Below are 14625 nucleotides of genomic sequence, written 5' to 3' on the forward strand. Positions count from 1 at the left end.
AATGGAGATATCCCATCTCCTAGAACTGGAAGGGACCTTGAAAGGTCATTGAGTCCAGCCCCCTGCCTTCACTAGCAGGACCAAGTACTGATTTTGCCCCAGATCCCCAAGTGGCCCCCTCAAGGATTGAACTCACAACCCTGGGTTTAGCAGGCCAATGCTCGAACCACTGAGCTATCCCTCCCCCCTGCTCTAATCCCTGGGCGTGCAGCCTCTGAAGAACCCTTTCACCCATAGAAGGACACAGATGGGAGCATGGAGAATTCTTGGCCCACGGCATTCACCAAATAAACGGACTGCATCGTGAAACGGAGAGACTGAGAATGGCCGGGAGCCTTTTATTGATCCAAAATCCCCTATCCGATTCTGCCTGGGAGCGTCCTGCAGACCCTGGGAACACAAACGCAAGAAGCAATGAGCATTCTTTAGCCCTTTCTGCCCCACCACCCAGTGCGCTTCAGCTACTGCTCTCCTGCCCCAGGGTTGGGGTCTCGTAAACACCCCCCTGCTAAACAGGGTTGGCTAGAGCCACATTCGGAGGCAAAAAATTGAAGAGAGCAGGGTGTGGGAGGACTCACTAGGGGCGCTCTCTTCTTTGAGTCTGTTCAGGCCCCAATTCCCCTGAGCAGCTCTAGGGGGCGCTGTGGTGCAGGGAGCAGTGTGGGACCCTCAGTAGAGGTGCTGTCCTGTTTGTACCCCACTGAGGTGCTAGTTGGCGCTATGCTGCAGAGAGTGTTTTGGGGGCTCGGTACAGGGTGCTGTCCCAATTGAGTCCTTCCTGTCTGTAATACCCCAGTGTGCTGCTGGGGTCGCTTCACCATGCAAACCACCTTCACCACCACTCATGGTCATTCTGGATCCCCTGCATTTTTCATTCATAGCTTTCATCTCCTGACAATTCCTCCTCCAGGTTCCAATGGATGCAATAGCCTCCATGTCCCCATTTCATGCACGGCTGTTGCATGGTCCTGCTCCGATTCCTGACCTTGGCTCTGCCCCTTGGCCTCTGACTCCAGTTCTGACCCTTGCCTCCAATTCCTGATGGCTGCTCTATCCACTGGCCACAACTGCCCATGTCTCGGTCACTGGCATTAGGATTGCCTGCAGCTCAGAGAGTTGGTGATGTCTCACAGGTCGCAGACTTCTCCTGTAAACCCACTGCTCTGAGCTGAAAATGGGGTGGGGGTGGACTTTTGAGACCTCTAAAGGTTTATTTTCTTGGGAACAGTCCATGCATCAGAGCTGCCGCATTTAAGATATCTCTTCAGAAGCTGGTTTACCTGCTTGGTCTCTCTCTCTGTCCCGAGAGGGAACGAACAAAGAGAGCACAAACAAAACCTTCCCCCACCGCCCCCAGATTTGAAAGTATTTTCTTTTCCCATTGGTTTCAGAGTAGCAGCCGTGTTAGTCTGTATCCGCAAAAAGAAAAGGAGTACTTGTGGCACCTTAGAGACTAACAAATTTCCCCATTGGTCCTTCTGGTCAGGTGCCAACTAGGTTAATTGAACTGATTAACCCCTTACAGGTAAGTGATTCTGTACCTCTGGCCAGGAGGGATTTGATGTTACTGCATACATACAGGTTGTTACCCTTCCCTTTATATGTATGACACTAGGATTGTCTGCAGGTCAGAGGGTTGGTTATTTCTCACAGGTCCCAGACTTCCCCTTAAACCCACTGTTCTGAGCTGAAATTCTGGAGGGGTGCGGGGGCAGGGGACATTTGAGGCCGCTAAAGTGTTATTTTCATGGGAACAGTCCATGCATCAGAGCTGCCGCCTTAACCACTTACCTGTGTGCTACAAGCAGCAGTGGGAGATGAGGAAGATGAGGCCATTGATGATGAAGAAGGAGCCACCCACCACCAGGAACCGGAGCAGGAAAACTTTGTCCGCTGCAGAGACAGGAGAGAAAAGAATTCCCCTGTGAAATGATGCAATGAATCTTGTATTTGGTTATCTGCTGCCCCCTAAAGGAGGGATTGAGACTCTTTCTCTCTCTCTCCCTCAATGTGTGTGTGCAGGTGCAGGTACGTGCTGCCCCCTGGTGGAGGAAATGCAGCCAGCTCTCCAGGTGTGTGAGTCACTCCGTGGTGTGGATGGCCGCACAGAATATACAAGTATTAACGCTGCTGCAGTGACAATAGACTTCCGTTGTTATACAAGGGCAGGGGGCCGTGCTGTGGGATCAGTGGGTGCCGCCAGGTTCTGTCCCTAATACTGCACGTTTCCCCAATACGCTCATTGTGTTCTCTGCTCTCTCTTTGCATCATGTGGCATTGATGGGGGAGTCTTTATCTTGGTAGTTAGGAAGCAGGAGTTTCCTCACCTGTCACGGTGATGGTCACAGCCTGGCTCCTGGGGGACGGGACCCACTTCCGGCACACTTTCTCCTCATACCCGCAGGTGAATTTCCCAGTGATGTCGGGACTGGCCCGTGGGATGCTGAGCACAGAGACATTCATAGAACCAGGCCCTGGCCCCGTGGTGCTGATCTGAGACTGTGTGTTCCCAGGGATGAACTCAGCTCCATCCTTGTAGAAGTGGAACCTTTGCTCACCGGTGCCCCTGGGGGCCGTGCAGGTGATCAGCAGGGGGAGCCCTTCCTTAATCACGCCAGATGGGGGATCCAGGCTCAGGGCCGGTTGGGAAGGAGGATCTGAGGGGACCAGCAAAAGGAAGGGGTTAGCAGAGGCAGGTCTCATGTGGTGTGGGACACCAGGCTAGTGGAGGAGATTAAAGAGGTGAAATGGTTTTATTCAGAGGGACTTTGGGGTGTCTGGGACCCAAGAGACTGGAAATAAATTGCAATCCCTTCCGAGTCACTGTCTTTCCATTGCCACCAGCATTGCCCAACTCCCTGGTGTCCATGAAGACCTTCATCAATGGGAAAGCATTGAGCACATACATAAGGCCCACTCCCTGAGGCCAGGATGACTCTCAGTTGTAAGGTCCTATTGGATTCTGCAGTGAGCTGGAGTAGCCAATTAAGGTGGTCACACTAGACAGCCCTATCTTTGGTACTATTGGAGACCATATTGCTAGACATTGGCCAGCATATAGATCAGCAATGTTGCTGGAAATTGGCAAGTCATGTTGTCACTTGGGTGCCAATCTTGGGCTGCTTGGTTTGGCCATTGTCCCTTTTTGAAACATATTGTTGGCTGTTGGGTTGCCATGTTGGCAGTTGTGTTTCCATGATATGCCCCTCAAATTTTGATCATTGGCCATATTGAAAGGCCATGTTAGGCAGCCATATTGTTGGTTGGTTGGCAATCATGTTGGCAGTTGGGTTGCCATGTTAAGTGGCTTGGGTCTGCCCATTGGCTCTATGGAGAGGCTGTTAGGTGGTCATGTTGGCTATTTTGGGCCCAATTTGAGAGACTCAGAGAATGGAAGGAGTGGGGGGGGGGGGAAATCACAGATCAGGAAAGAATTCTTACCAGGTTCTGGAGAGGAAAGAGGAGAAACTCTGGAGAGAGGCTAATGAGCAGAAACTAGTTCTGCAGGGTCAATTTCACCCCAATAACATGATCTCACCCTCTAGTGCTATGGAGATAGGCTTACTCTGCTGGATGGGACATGACCTCAGTTTAGTAACACTCACTCCTACAGCTGGTCAGAAGAATTCCAACTAAACAGGTGTTTCACTGGAAATTGCCAATTTGTGTCAATTGAAATGTTTCACGCAGACGGTTATATTTCCACCAAGTTCTGATGGAACCGAGGCCCAGTTCCATGAGAAATGACCTGGCTTCCTTCCAGTTTTCCCACCCAGCCTGGGCTCCAGCTTCTTGGTAAATGAGGAGCTGAGGCCTTGGAAGATTTAGCTCCCAGGGCTTCCGGGCTCACCCGGTGGATTGCCCCAGAGTCGCAGCTCCATGGAGTGGAGCACTGCCTGCTGCCAGAAGTAACCTGCAGCCAGGGTCCTCCCTGTGACAGAGCCATATCCTCCTCCCCCGGTGGTGTGACAGCAGTCGTCTGTAGCTGGAGAGCTTCCTCAGCCTTGGATGTCTCCATGTGAATTCTCTTGAGGAATTCCTTGTGGGCACGGATGCTCCTCAGCCTAGCCACCTCCTCCTGTAGCTCACTCACCTGCTTCCTGAGAGATTCCACCAGTCGTCACCTCTCACACTAGATGCTCCCCCCAGCCTGGGTTTCTGTGAGTGGGAAATGCAGGCCACAGTCTCTGCAAGTCCACACCAGGATCTGGGTCGAGGTATCCATGGTCAGGTTGTCTGTCTGGATACAGGCGCAGGTGGAGGAGACAGGAGCAGAGTTGGCACTGGCGATGTGGCCCTTCCTAACCATAGCAACTGAAATAACTGAAATAACCTGAAAGAGAAAGAAACACACAAGCAGTCAAACAAACTCACTCACCCCTAGGTTAGTACTCACACCTTGTTCATTCAGCTGAGGGATCTCCTTCTCCCCCTCTCAAACTGCCCTGTTTGCAGTCCCGTTTCCTAGCTGAGATGGTGGGTGAGGTAATATCGTTTATTGGACTAATTGTCTGTTAGTAGAAGAGACGAGACAAAGAGCTCTGTGTAGCTTGAAAGTTTGTCTCTTTCACCAGCAGAAGTTGATCCAATAAATGACATTACTTCACCCACCTTGTCTCTCGAATCTCCTGGGACCAACACTGCTCCAACGACACTGCATACAACTATTGAAATGAAACATTTCACAGAATCCTCTAAATGTTGGGCTGGAAGGAAACTTGAGAAGTCACAAATCCAACCTCCTGTGCTGCGGCAGGACCAAGTAAACCTAGACTATCCCAGGTGGATGTTTGTCCATCCTGACCTTCAAAACCTCTAGTGATGGGATTCCACAACTAGCCCTGGAAGCCAATTCTAGAGCTTAGCTCCTCTTAGAGTTAGACATTTTTTCCTTCTATTTAACCTTAATTTCCCTTGCTGCAGATTAAGCCCGTAACTTCTTGTCCTTCCTTCACTGGACATGGAGAACAATTGATCCCCATCTTCTTTAGCACAGCCCATAACATAGCTACAGATTGTTATCTGTTTTGCAGATATTTCCAGCCCATTCCCTCCAGTCCTCTTTTCTGAAGACTAAACATGCCCAGTTTTTTTAAACCTTTCCTCTTAAGTCTGATTTTTCTAAACCTTTCATCATTTTTGTTGCTTTCCTCTGGACTCTTTCCAATTTGTCCACAACTCTCCTAAAGTGTGGCGTCTTGAACTGGAGCAGTACTCCAGTTGAGGCCTCACCAGTGCCGAGCAGACCAAGACAATTACATCCCATGTCTTACATACGACCCTCCTTTAATGATATTTGCCCACCCCACAATGATATATGGCTTTTTCTCAACTGCATTACACTCTTGACTCATCTTCAATGCGTGATCCACTACATCCCCCAGATCCTTTTAAGCAGTACTACCATCTAGCCCGTTATTTCCCCATTCTGTAGTTGTGCATTTTATTTTTTTCCCTTCCTAATGACTATCTAAGTGTAGCACTTTGCACTTGTCTTTATCGAATTTCATCTCGTGGATTTCAGGGCAATTCTCCAATTTCTCAAGGTCCTTTTTAAATATAACTAAAATCAACCTACAATAAAGTTCTGTCTGCTTCCTCTTGAAACTTTTTGAGATTGGGACATTCCCACAAAGTGTTTTGATTTTGACAAAACCAGATACTTCGATAAAAACAGCTCTGGTTGAAACTTTCCAGCCAGCCCTGTGAATAGCTTAGTCTTGTACATAGGAACATAAGAACAGCCATACTGGGCCAGACCAAAGGTCCATCTACCCTAGTATCCTGTCTTCCAACAGTGGCCAATGCCAGGTGCCCCAGAGGGAATGAACAGAACAGATAATCATCAAGTGATTGCCCATTCTCAGCTTCTGGCAAACAAAGGCTAGGGACACCATCGCTGCCCATCCTGGCTAAAAGCCATTGATGGATCTATCCTCCAGGAACTTATCTAATTCTTTCTTGAACCCAATTATAGTCTTGGTCTTCACAACATCCTTCGGCAAAGAATTCCACAGGTTGACTGTGTGCTATGTGAAAAAATACTTCCCTTTTTTTGTTTTAAACCTGCTGCCTATTAATGTCATTTGGTGACCCCTGGTTCTTGTGTTATGAGCAGTAAACAATTCCTTATTTACTTCTCCACATCAGTCATGATTTTATAGACCTCTAGCATACCTCCCCTTAGTCAAGTATTTTCCAAGCTGAAAAGTCCCAGTCTTATTAATCTCTCCTCATATGGAAGCTGCTCCATACCCCTAATCATCATCTTTTAACATCTCCTCACTGAAATCTCTCCTTCCCCCCATTCATAGACTCATTATAAGGTCAGAAGGGGCCATCTGTGATCATCTACCCTGACTTCCTGTAGTATAACGCAGGCCAGAGAGTCCCACCCAATCATTCGTCCATTGAGCCCATATATTGTGGTTTAGGTAGAGCACAAAATATTCTTCCAAGCACCAGTGAGAATTGAAATGCTAACACCTAGTCTATAAGTGGTAGGCTCTAACCACTGAGCGATGGGGCCATTGTAGCTGGAAGATTCTACACCTGATAACGTGGACTCACCGTAGACATTTAGGGTGATAGAATCACTCAGTTTGGATGGGATCTTCTGCCCATGTGTCCAGTACCTACAGTGGTAGGACCCGGAGTCATGCACATTTAGATTAGGCAGATTGTAGGTATAGGGAAGCTGACTTTGGGTCTCTGGAGAGTCCACTTCAGCTCCATCCCTTAGAAACTGGAACTGCATGGCCTGGTGCCCTTTGGGTGTTAAGCATGTGAAGGTAACAGAATCGCCAACACGGTAGGTGGAATATTCTAGGCTCACAGTCAGCAATGGCTTCAGGGAAGCTTCATGTGGAAGCAGAAAGTGGTTTAATAATAATATTTCCTAGCGCTTTTGGTCAGTCAGTCTCCAAGCATGAGGTCTGTCTCATTATCCCCATTTTACAGATGGGGAAACTGAGGCACGGGTAAATGACTTGTCCCAGGTCATGCAGTTGGCCAGGACAGCTCTAGGTGACCATACCCACAAATAAGTAAAAGGTGCAGCAAATAGAGTGTGATAGAGGCTAGATGCCCTCACCCCCGCCCCCACCCCTACCACCATGCCATCCCAAACTTGCAGCCTATGGAGTCATCCCAACCCACTTCCTAACCTGCCCAGGAACTGAACTTCTTCAGCTGACCCCAGGGCACAGTCCCATAGCAACAGAGGGATTGCCACCTGGATCAGACTCCAGTCCCCCAACAAAGTATCTCGTCTCATTATTCTAACTCTGGCTATTCTTGTTAAACATACAACCCCCTCTTTGCATCTTGCTAAACTTGTGTCCTCAGCCATGTCTTGTGGCAGTGAGTTCCAAAGCCCAATGATCTGTTATGCGGAAAAAAATATTTCTTTTGGCTGGTTCTGAATTTGCCGCTTTTCAGTTTCACTCTTTTTATTGCATTATGAGTGGAGCTGTTTGAAAAATGGATTTATTTTGTTCAAAAAGTCAAAAAGAAAATGTTTTGCATTGGACTGAACATTTCTGAGATATGTGGCACACCAAAAAGTAACAACAGCAAAAAATCATTTAGCATTGAAGGAACCATTTAATTTAGACAAAATCAGAATGTCTCATTTTAACTTTGAGCGTTTTTGCAGATTTCTGACATTTAAAAAAAATGATCATAGAAGGAAATGTTGAAAGGAAACATTCTTTCATTTAGAAAAGATCAAAACTCTCCATTTTGTTTCATTTCCCTAAATGAAAAATGGGATGAAATTCACACATAGTTGCGAAATATTTTGACATCACCGAATCTGCATTTCTGGATGAAAAAATGTTCTATGTGGCAAATTTTTGCCCAGCCCGAGTGGTTATAGAATTCTAGGACTGGAAAGAACCTCAAAAGGTTTTCTAATCCAGTCCCCTGCACTCAAGACAGGACTAAGTATCAGCTAGACTTGTGAGATAGGCAGAACAGTAGCTCCCAGCTGAAGAGAAAATTCCAGTCTCCTTCTCTACAGTTTGATACGTCTCATTCTCAAACACACAGCTGTCTCCAAAGGCTGAGGACTATAAGGTCAGTGGAGCCGCGAGGGGTACTGAGCAATGGCTGGAACAGGGAAAGTGCGAAAGTTGTGCGGTCGTGGGGAGTAATCTTTTAAACCATGAGCTCCCCCTGCGACTCCGTGGCCAAAAGGGCTAGCGTGATCTTTGGAGGCATAAACGGGAATCTTGGAAGGGACTAGAGAGGTTATTGAGCCCCTGTAATTGAGACTGGGGCGACCGCTGCCGGAATCCTGCATCCGGAATTCTGGTGTCCCCAATTCAGGAAGGATGGTGATAAATTGAGAGGGATCAGGGAAGAGCTACGAGAATGATTAAAGGATTAGAATGAGAGACTCAATGAGCTCAATCTATTTAGTTTACCAAAGATCAGGATAACGGGTGAGGTAATTACAGACATCAGTACCTACAGGGGGACCAAAAATGTGATAACGGATTGTTCACTCTAGAGGACTAAGGTCTAAGAAGATCTAATGACATTAATCCTGATAAACCCAGATGCTCTCGTAATCCACTTCGAGGTCCCTCCCCGCTTTGAACCTTGTTAACTCTTGGCCTTTGCAACATCCTGTGGGCAGGAGATCCGCAGTCTAACCACAAGTTTTATGTGAGTGTGTTTACGGGGGAAAGGCCCTGCCCCACTCCTGCGGCCCCTGTCTCTCAGGGCAGGGCAGGGCTAAGTAAGGAGTTGCTCTTTGTGTGCATTGGAGCAGATTTGTGATTACTCGTCCTGGCTGTGACTAGGAAAAATGAGGAAGCTGAGTAGCGAGTGCAATGCACAAATGAGCTTCTCTCCATGACTGCAGACCGGGGGCGGGTGGGAGCGGAAGTCTATTCATAAACCACTTTAAACGTTTCCTCTGCAGCCGTGCTAGCAGCCCCTGAGGAACAGACTGTCTCCTTCCCAGGACAGGCGTCAGCTGGGTGAGCTCTCCGTACTCCATCCTGCTAACATGCAGAGAACCCAAAAACTGAGCCATTACGTGACTCACTCTTCAGCCATTGAGCATGCTTGTGTGGGGGGAAATCACAGCTACTAATTGCATGGGTAGGTGGGTGGGTGTTCGGGGACAAGACAGTTTTCCCGGCGTGTGAGAATTTGTGACACTTTGACATTTTTGTCCAGTCCCAAATTGTGAAGAAAAATCAAAATCTCTCAAAGTGTGTGAATCTAAATCTGAGCAACAATCCAGCTGGGGGTCAATTGAAATGATGGTTTTGAGAGGCCTGCATTTGGTTCTCCAACTCTTTTGTAGTGGAACTTTACTAACATTTCCAAAAAAAGTTTGCCTCAGAAAAATGAAAGTTTCCAGTTTAACAATGCCAAAGCTACTTTCACCCAAAATCTCAAAACTAGCTTAACCGTTTTTCCCCTCAAAACATTTGCTTTCAACAAAGTGGCATTTCTCAATGAAAAAAAAAAAAACAATGGGGTTCCAGCTTTAACTATGATATGGGCTGAGACCCTCTGACTCGTGTCCCTCAGTGGCCATCATGTGAGTCTTGACTGAAGCAGACAGTTTGATTTCTTATACAACATTTTGAAAGAGCAAGAGGCCAATGAGACTGTGGAACTCAGTGCCACAGCATGGAGCAGATCTACGTGTGATCTGACCCGAGACCCTTCAACTCATTTCCCTCAGAGGCCACCTCCTGAGCGTGGACAAAGTGGATAGTTGGCCTCCACAGGAGATGCTTTGGAAGGGGAGTGGGCAAGTGAGCCTGTGGAACTCATTGCCACCAGATGGGTTTGAGGTAAAGGACTTAACAGGATTCAAAGAGGGCTGGGATGTTTATCCGACTGCCACAAGCTATCAGAATTTATGCCAATGCAAATGTTGCCAGGGGTATAAAACTTCAAGCTTCAAGCCTTATCTCAATCTCTACCCACTAAAGATCAAGGTGAGAGATTCGAGTGAGGGTCAGATTACCCCACGCCTTTGGGCACTGGCTGCTGTCAGGGACAGGCTAGTTGAGTCAACAGACTTTGGTTCCTGTGTGGCCCCTTGAGCCATCCACAGAGGTGGCCATGGGCTCGCGGTAGAAAACCCCTCCTTTCCCTCTAGGCGAGAGCGTTACCTACGGGGGACGCCGGCCGGGGGAGGATCTGGAGACAGGCTGAAAGAAAGAAGAGAGGGGATGAGGGGTCCGGATGTGGGACCGAGGGATGCAATGTGCTCAGGACAGACAGGCGGGGTGAGGCCTGAGGGAGGTCACTTACCCAGCACGGGAAGAAGGAAAGTTAGAGCCATGCAGAGCTGATGGCTCGGGGCCTGGGAGCTGGGTTCTCAGTTCTTCCGCCGGTGCCGTCTCTGAATTTAGAGACTCGTCCCCTCTGCACATCCCCTGTGGCAGGAAAAGCAGATGCCAGGCCAAAGCGCCAGTTCCCCCTCAGAAATGTGAAAACCCCGTTAGGCCAGCTGGGGTGATGCACCATCTCCCACGATGCCTTGCAGTGAAGCAATGGTCTCTTCTGGTCTTAGAGGCTGGAACCGGCTTTGATCCCCCCCAGATCGGACCTGGTGTACCCTAATCTCCCCACACACCCACCAGATTTGGTCAGAGTCCATCAAGGTGGGGCTGGATTAGAAAAAGGAACAGATCCCATATCTCATTCCCTGAGCCAGTCCAATCTCCCCACCCATGGGGCTGGATCAGAGCCTGCACCCCGTACAGTGCAAAGGCCCTGTGCCCCATTCCCCACACCCCCGCACCACCCAGTCCCCCCAGTTGGAATCCCATTTTCCCATGCTCTAACCAGTAGAGCACACTCCCTCTCAGAGCCATGGCAGTTTATTGATTTAAACACCTAATCCTTTGAAGCTTAAGTATAAATCAACCCTAGAACAGTGTCGGCAGAGTTCAGCTGCCTTCCAAAGCTGCTGGTTATTTTGTTAGGAGGTAGAGCTGTAATAGTCTTGTCTTTCACATAAAAAGCAACAGAGGGTCCTGTGGCACCTTTGAGACTAACAGAAGTATTGGGAGCATAAGCTTTCGTGGGTAAGAACCTCACTTCTTCAGATGCAAGTAATGGAAATCTCCAGAGGCAGGTATAAATCAGTGTGGAGATAACGAGGTTAGTTCAATCAGGGAGGGTGAGGTGCTCTGCTAGCAGTTGAGGTGTGAACACCAAGGGAGGAGAAACTGCTTCTGTAGTTGGATAGCCATTCACAGTCTTTGTTTAATCCTGATCTGATGGTGTCAAATTTGCAAATGAACTGGAGCTCAGCAGTTTCTCTTTGGAGTCTGGTCCTGAAGTTTTTTTGCTGTAAGATGGCTACCTTTACATCTGCTATTGTGTGGCCAGGGAGGTTGAAGTGTTCTCCTACAGGTTTTTGTATATTGCCATTCCTGATATCTGACTTGTGTCCATTTATCCTCTTGCGTAGTGACTGTCCAGTTTGGCCAATGTACATAGCAGAGGGGCATTGCTGGCATATGATGGCATATATAACATTGGTGGACGTGCAGGTGAATGAGTTGGTAATGTTGTAGCTGATCTGGTTAGGTCCTGTGATGGTGTTGCTGGTGTAGATATGTGGGCAGAGTTGGCATCGAGGTTTGTTGCATGGGTTGGTTCCTGAGTTAGAGTTGTTATGGTGCGTGTTATGTGTTGGTCTCTGTCTGAGGGGTTGGAGCAGATGCGATTGTACCTCAGTGCCTGGCTGTAGACGATGGATCGTGTGGTGTGACCGGGGTGGAAGCTAGAGGCCTCTAGCTTCAACACCTACAAGATCTTCACCAAGCATTCTCAAAACTACGATACCCACACAAGGAAATAAAGAAACAAATCAACAGAGCCAGACGTGTACCCAGAAGCCTCCTGCTACAAGACAGGCCCAGAAGGGAAACCAACAGAACTCCACTGGCCATCACCTACAATCCTCAGCTTAAACCTCTCCAACGCATCATCAGTGATCTACAACCCATCCTGGACAATGATCCCTCACTTTCACAGACCTTGGGAGGCAGGCCAGTCCTCGCCCACAGACAACCTGCCAACCTTAAGCATATTCTCACCAGCAACCACGCACCGCACCATAACAACTCTAACTCAGGAACCAACCCATGCAACAAAGTCACGTTGCAAGACATTGTGGGAAACAAGGACGTGATGGACCTGAGACTGTGGGCAGCTCCCTTCAGTAGTTGCTGTGTGGCTCAGGAGATGGTTGTGTGACCTTCTCAAGCACCCTGGTGTGACCTCACCTCTCTACAGGCAGGGCTCTCTCCAGACTTGGGATTTGTAGCCTCCCTACAATTCCTGGTGGTTTCAGGTCTCATCTGAGCTCATATCCTGCAGCGCGCACTTTCCAAGGGGAAGGAAGGTCGACGAACCTTCCCTATGATTTTGGAACAAGATCTCTGGCCCACATCAGGTACAGATGCAATAACCTCCTGTGTTCGTCACCCCCCCCCCTTCACCTACAAGGGTGGCAGGGTGCCCCAACTGGAGGGCTCTGTCTGACCTATCACATCTCCTCTTAGCACCATCGGCTCCAATCCCAACCCACTTTGGCAGTAACCAAGAATCATTCCCCCACTTCCCCAGCAGCTCCTTGGGTGAACTGAATTTGCTGGCTCTTGGCCCAGTTTGATGGTTGCCCATATGGCACAAGTGCCTGGCACTCGCCAGCTGCCCTTCATGACTGCTGGCTAGAGTGAGCAATGGACATTGTCCTTCTTAGAGGGAACACAAGGACATCAGGTCAGTGGTCCACCTAGCCCAGTATCCTGTCTTCCAACACTGGCCATTCCCAGATGCTTCACAGGGAAGAGTCAGAACAGGGCAATCATTGAGTGATCCATACTTTGTTGTCCAGTCCCAGCTTCTGTCAGTCGGAGGTTTAGGGACATCCAGAGCATGGGATTGCATCTCTGACCATCTTGGCCAATAGCCATTGATGGACCTACTCTCCATGAACTTCTCTAATTCTTTTTTGAACGCAGTTATATTTTTGGGTTTCACGATATTCCTGGGCATCACGTTCCATGGGTTATGTTTTTTTCATATCCCTCCTAGAAGGGAAGTCCTTCCAGGGTGGGCAGGACTGTGTTTTTCGATGGAGGCTAGATTCAGTGAATCATGGCCTTCCCCACCCCACACCCCTATGGCCCCACCTGTGTCAGAGTTCCCCATTTCTCAATCCCTGTAACTCCTTCCAGCCAATGGAAATTATCCCCCAAGTCCCATCTGGATGTAGAGCATGAAGCTGACGGTGCAAAGGAGGAGGATGTATCAGAAGCTTGGATGACCACCAAAATCCCAGATGGGAGACATCATCTTGTGGGGTCTTGTGGCTTTCACCTTCCAAGTGTCTATCAGTCATTCCTTCCAGGAGCTCTGGCTTCCAATGGACCCTGAGCGCTCATCGGGAAGACAGAGAAGAGAGTATAAAGGGAAAGGACGAGAAACACAGGGTGGAGATAGTGTTGACCTAAAGGGAAGGACAATGGGTTCGTCTATCCATGGTGGCACATCTTAGAGCCCAGGTCAACTGACTCAAGCTCATGGGGCTCGCACTACAGGGCTAGACATTCCCACTGGGGATCCAAAAGCCCTCAAAGGGGGGTGGGTCTGCAAGCCCGACTACGACCGTCTACACTACTATTTTTAGCCCTGTAGTGCAGACTCAGATCCAGGCTCTGAGACCTACTGCCATTGGCACTGTAGATGTACCCAGCGAGTATTACCCCGCTCTCTAGTCTGTGTCCTCCCCCCATTTGTCCCCACCCCGCTCTCCCATCTGTCCCAACCCCGCTCTCCCATCAGTCTCCACCCCACTCTCCCATCTGTCCCTGCCCCTCTCCTGTCAGTCTCCACCCCGCTTTCCCATCTGCCCCTGCCCTACTCTCCCATCAGACTCCGTCCCGCTCTCCCGTCTGCCCCCGCCTCGCTCTCCCACCTGTCCTTGCCCCGCTCTCCTGTCAGTCTCCACCCCCTCTCCTGTCTGTTCCCACCTTGCTCTCCTATCTGTCCTCGCCCTGCTTTTTACCAATAATAATCATCCATAAATGAATCATCCACACCTCCCTTTGGAATTTTTTAGGGGTCTGTAAATGAAAAACAGTCGAAAACCACTGATCTCCACCAGTCATGATTTTGTAGACCACTAGCATATCCCCTCTTAGTCATCTCTTTTCCAAGCTGAACTGTCCCAGTCTTTTTAATGTCTCCTCGTACAGAACTTGTCTATAACTCCCCTAGGAGGGAGGATTGTAGGGTGACCAGATAGCACGTGTGAGAAATTGGGACACTTATTTCTCGGAGCAGGTGTAGAGTTGCCTGGCTAAGACAAAACCCCTAATATCAGGACGTGGGCTCACACAAGGGGATGATAATGTGGTTGCTTCGGTTATCAGCCCCTTTGAAGACGCCCCCCTGGAGTGGTTCTCGTCTATTAGTGCAAACTGGATTCTCCAGGGAGCCAACGGGCAAAGGAAGGGTTTGTAAATGAACCACCTGGTTTTCAGTGGTCTTTGGCCTTTTTCCCCAATGGACAGAGCCCCTAGTCCACGGCAGGTCGCTGAGCCTTAGGATGCGGTTGTAAGGACATGG

General features: G+C 48.9%; 1 protein-coding gene across 1 annotated transcript; it reads right to left on the bottom strand.

Annotated features, from left to right (window-relative positions):
• Window positions 1-317: 317 nt before the first annotated feature.
• On the bottom strand, window positions 318-6579 carry LOC135975480 (uncharacterized). Its single transcript, XM_065566530.1, has 6 exons — window positions 6571-6579; window positions 4202-4333; window positions 3442-3447; window positions 2328-2721; window positions 1792-1893; window positions 318-390 (listed from the first exon to the last, which is right to left on the bottom strand). The coding sequence occupies exons 1-5, from the start codon at window positions 6577-6579 to the stop codon at window positions 1799-1801; spliced, it is 636 nt and encodes a 211-aa protein (XP_065422602.1). The 3' UTR covers window positions 318-390; window positions 1792-1798.
• Between the last annotated feature and the right edge of the window lie 8046 nt (window positions 6580-14625).

Source organism: Chrysemys picta, chromosome 13, assembly GCF_011386835.1.
Source record: "Chrysemys picta bellii isolate R12L10 chromosome 13, ASM1138683v2, whole genome shotgun sequence".
Lineage (NCBI taxonomy): Eukaryota > Metazoa > Chordata > Testudines > Emydidae > Chrysemys > Chrysemys picta.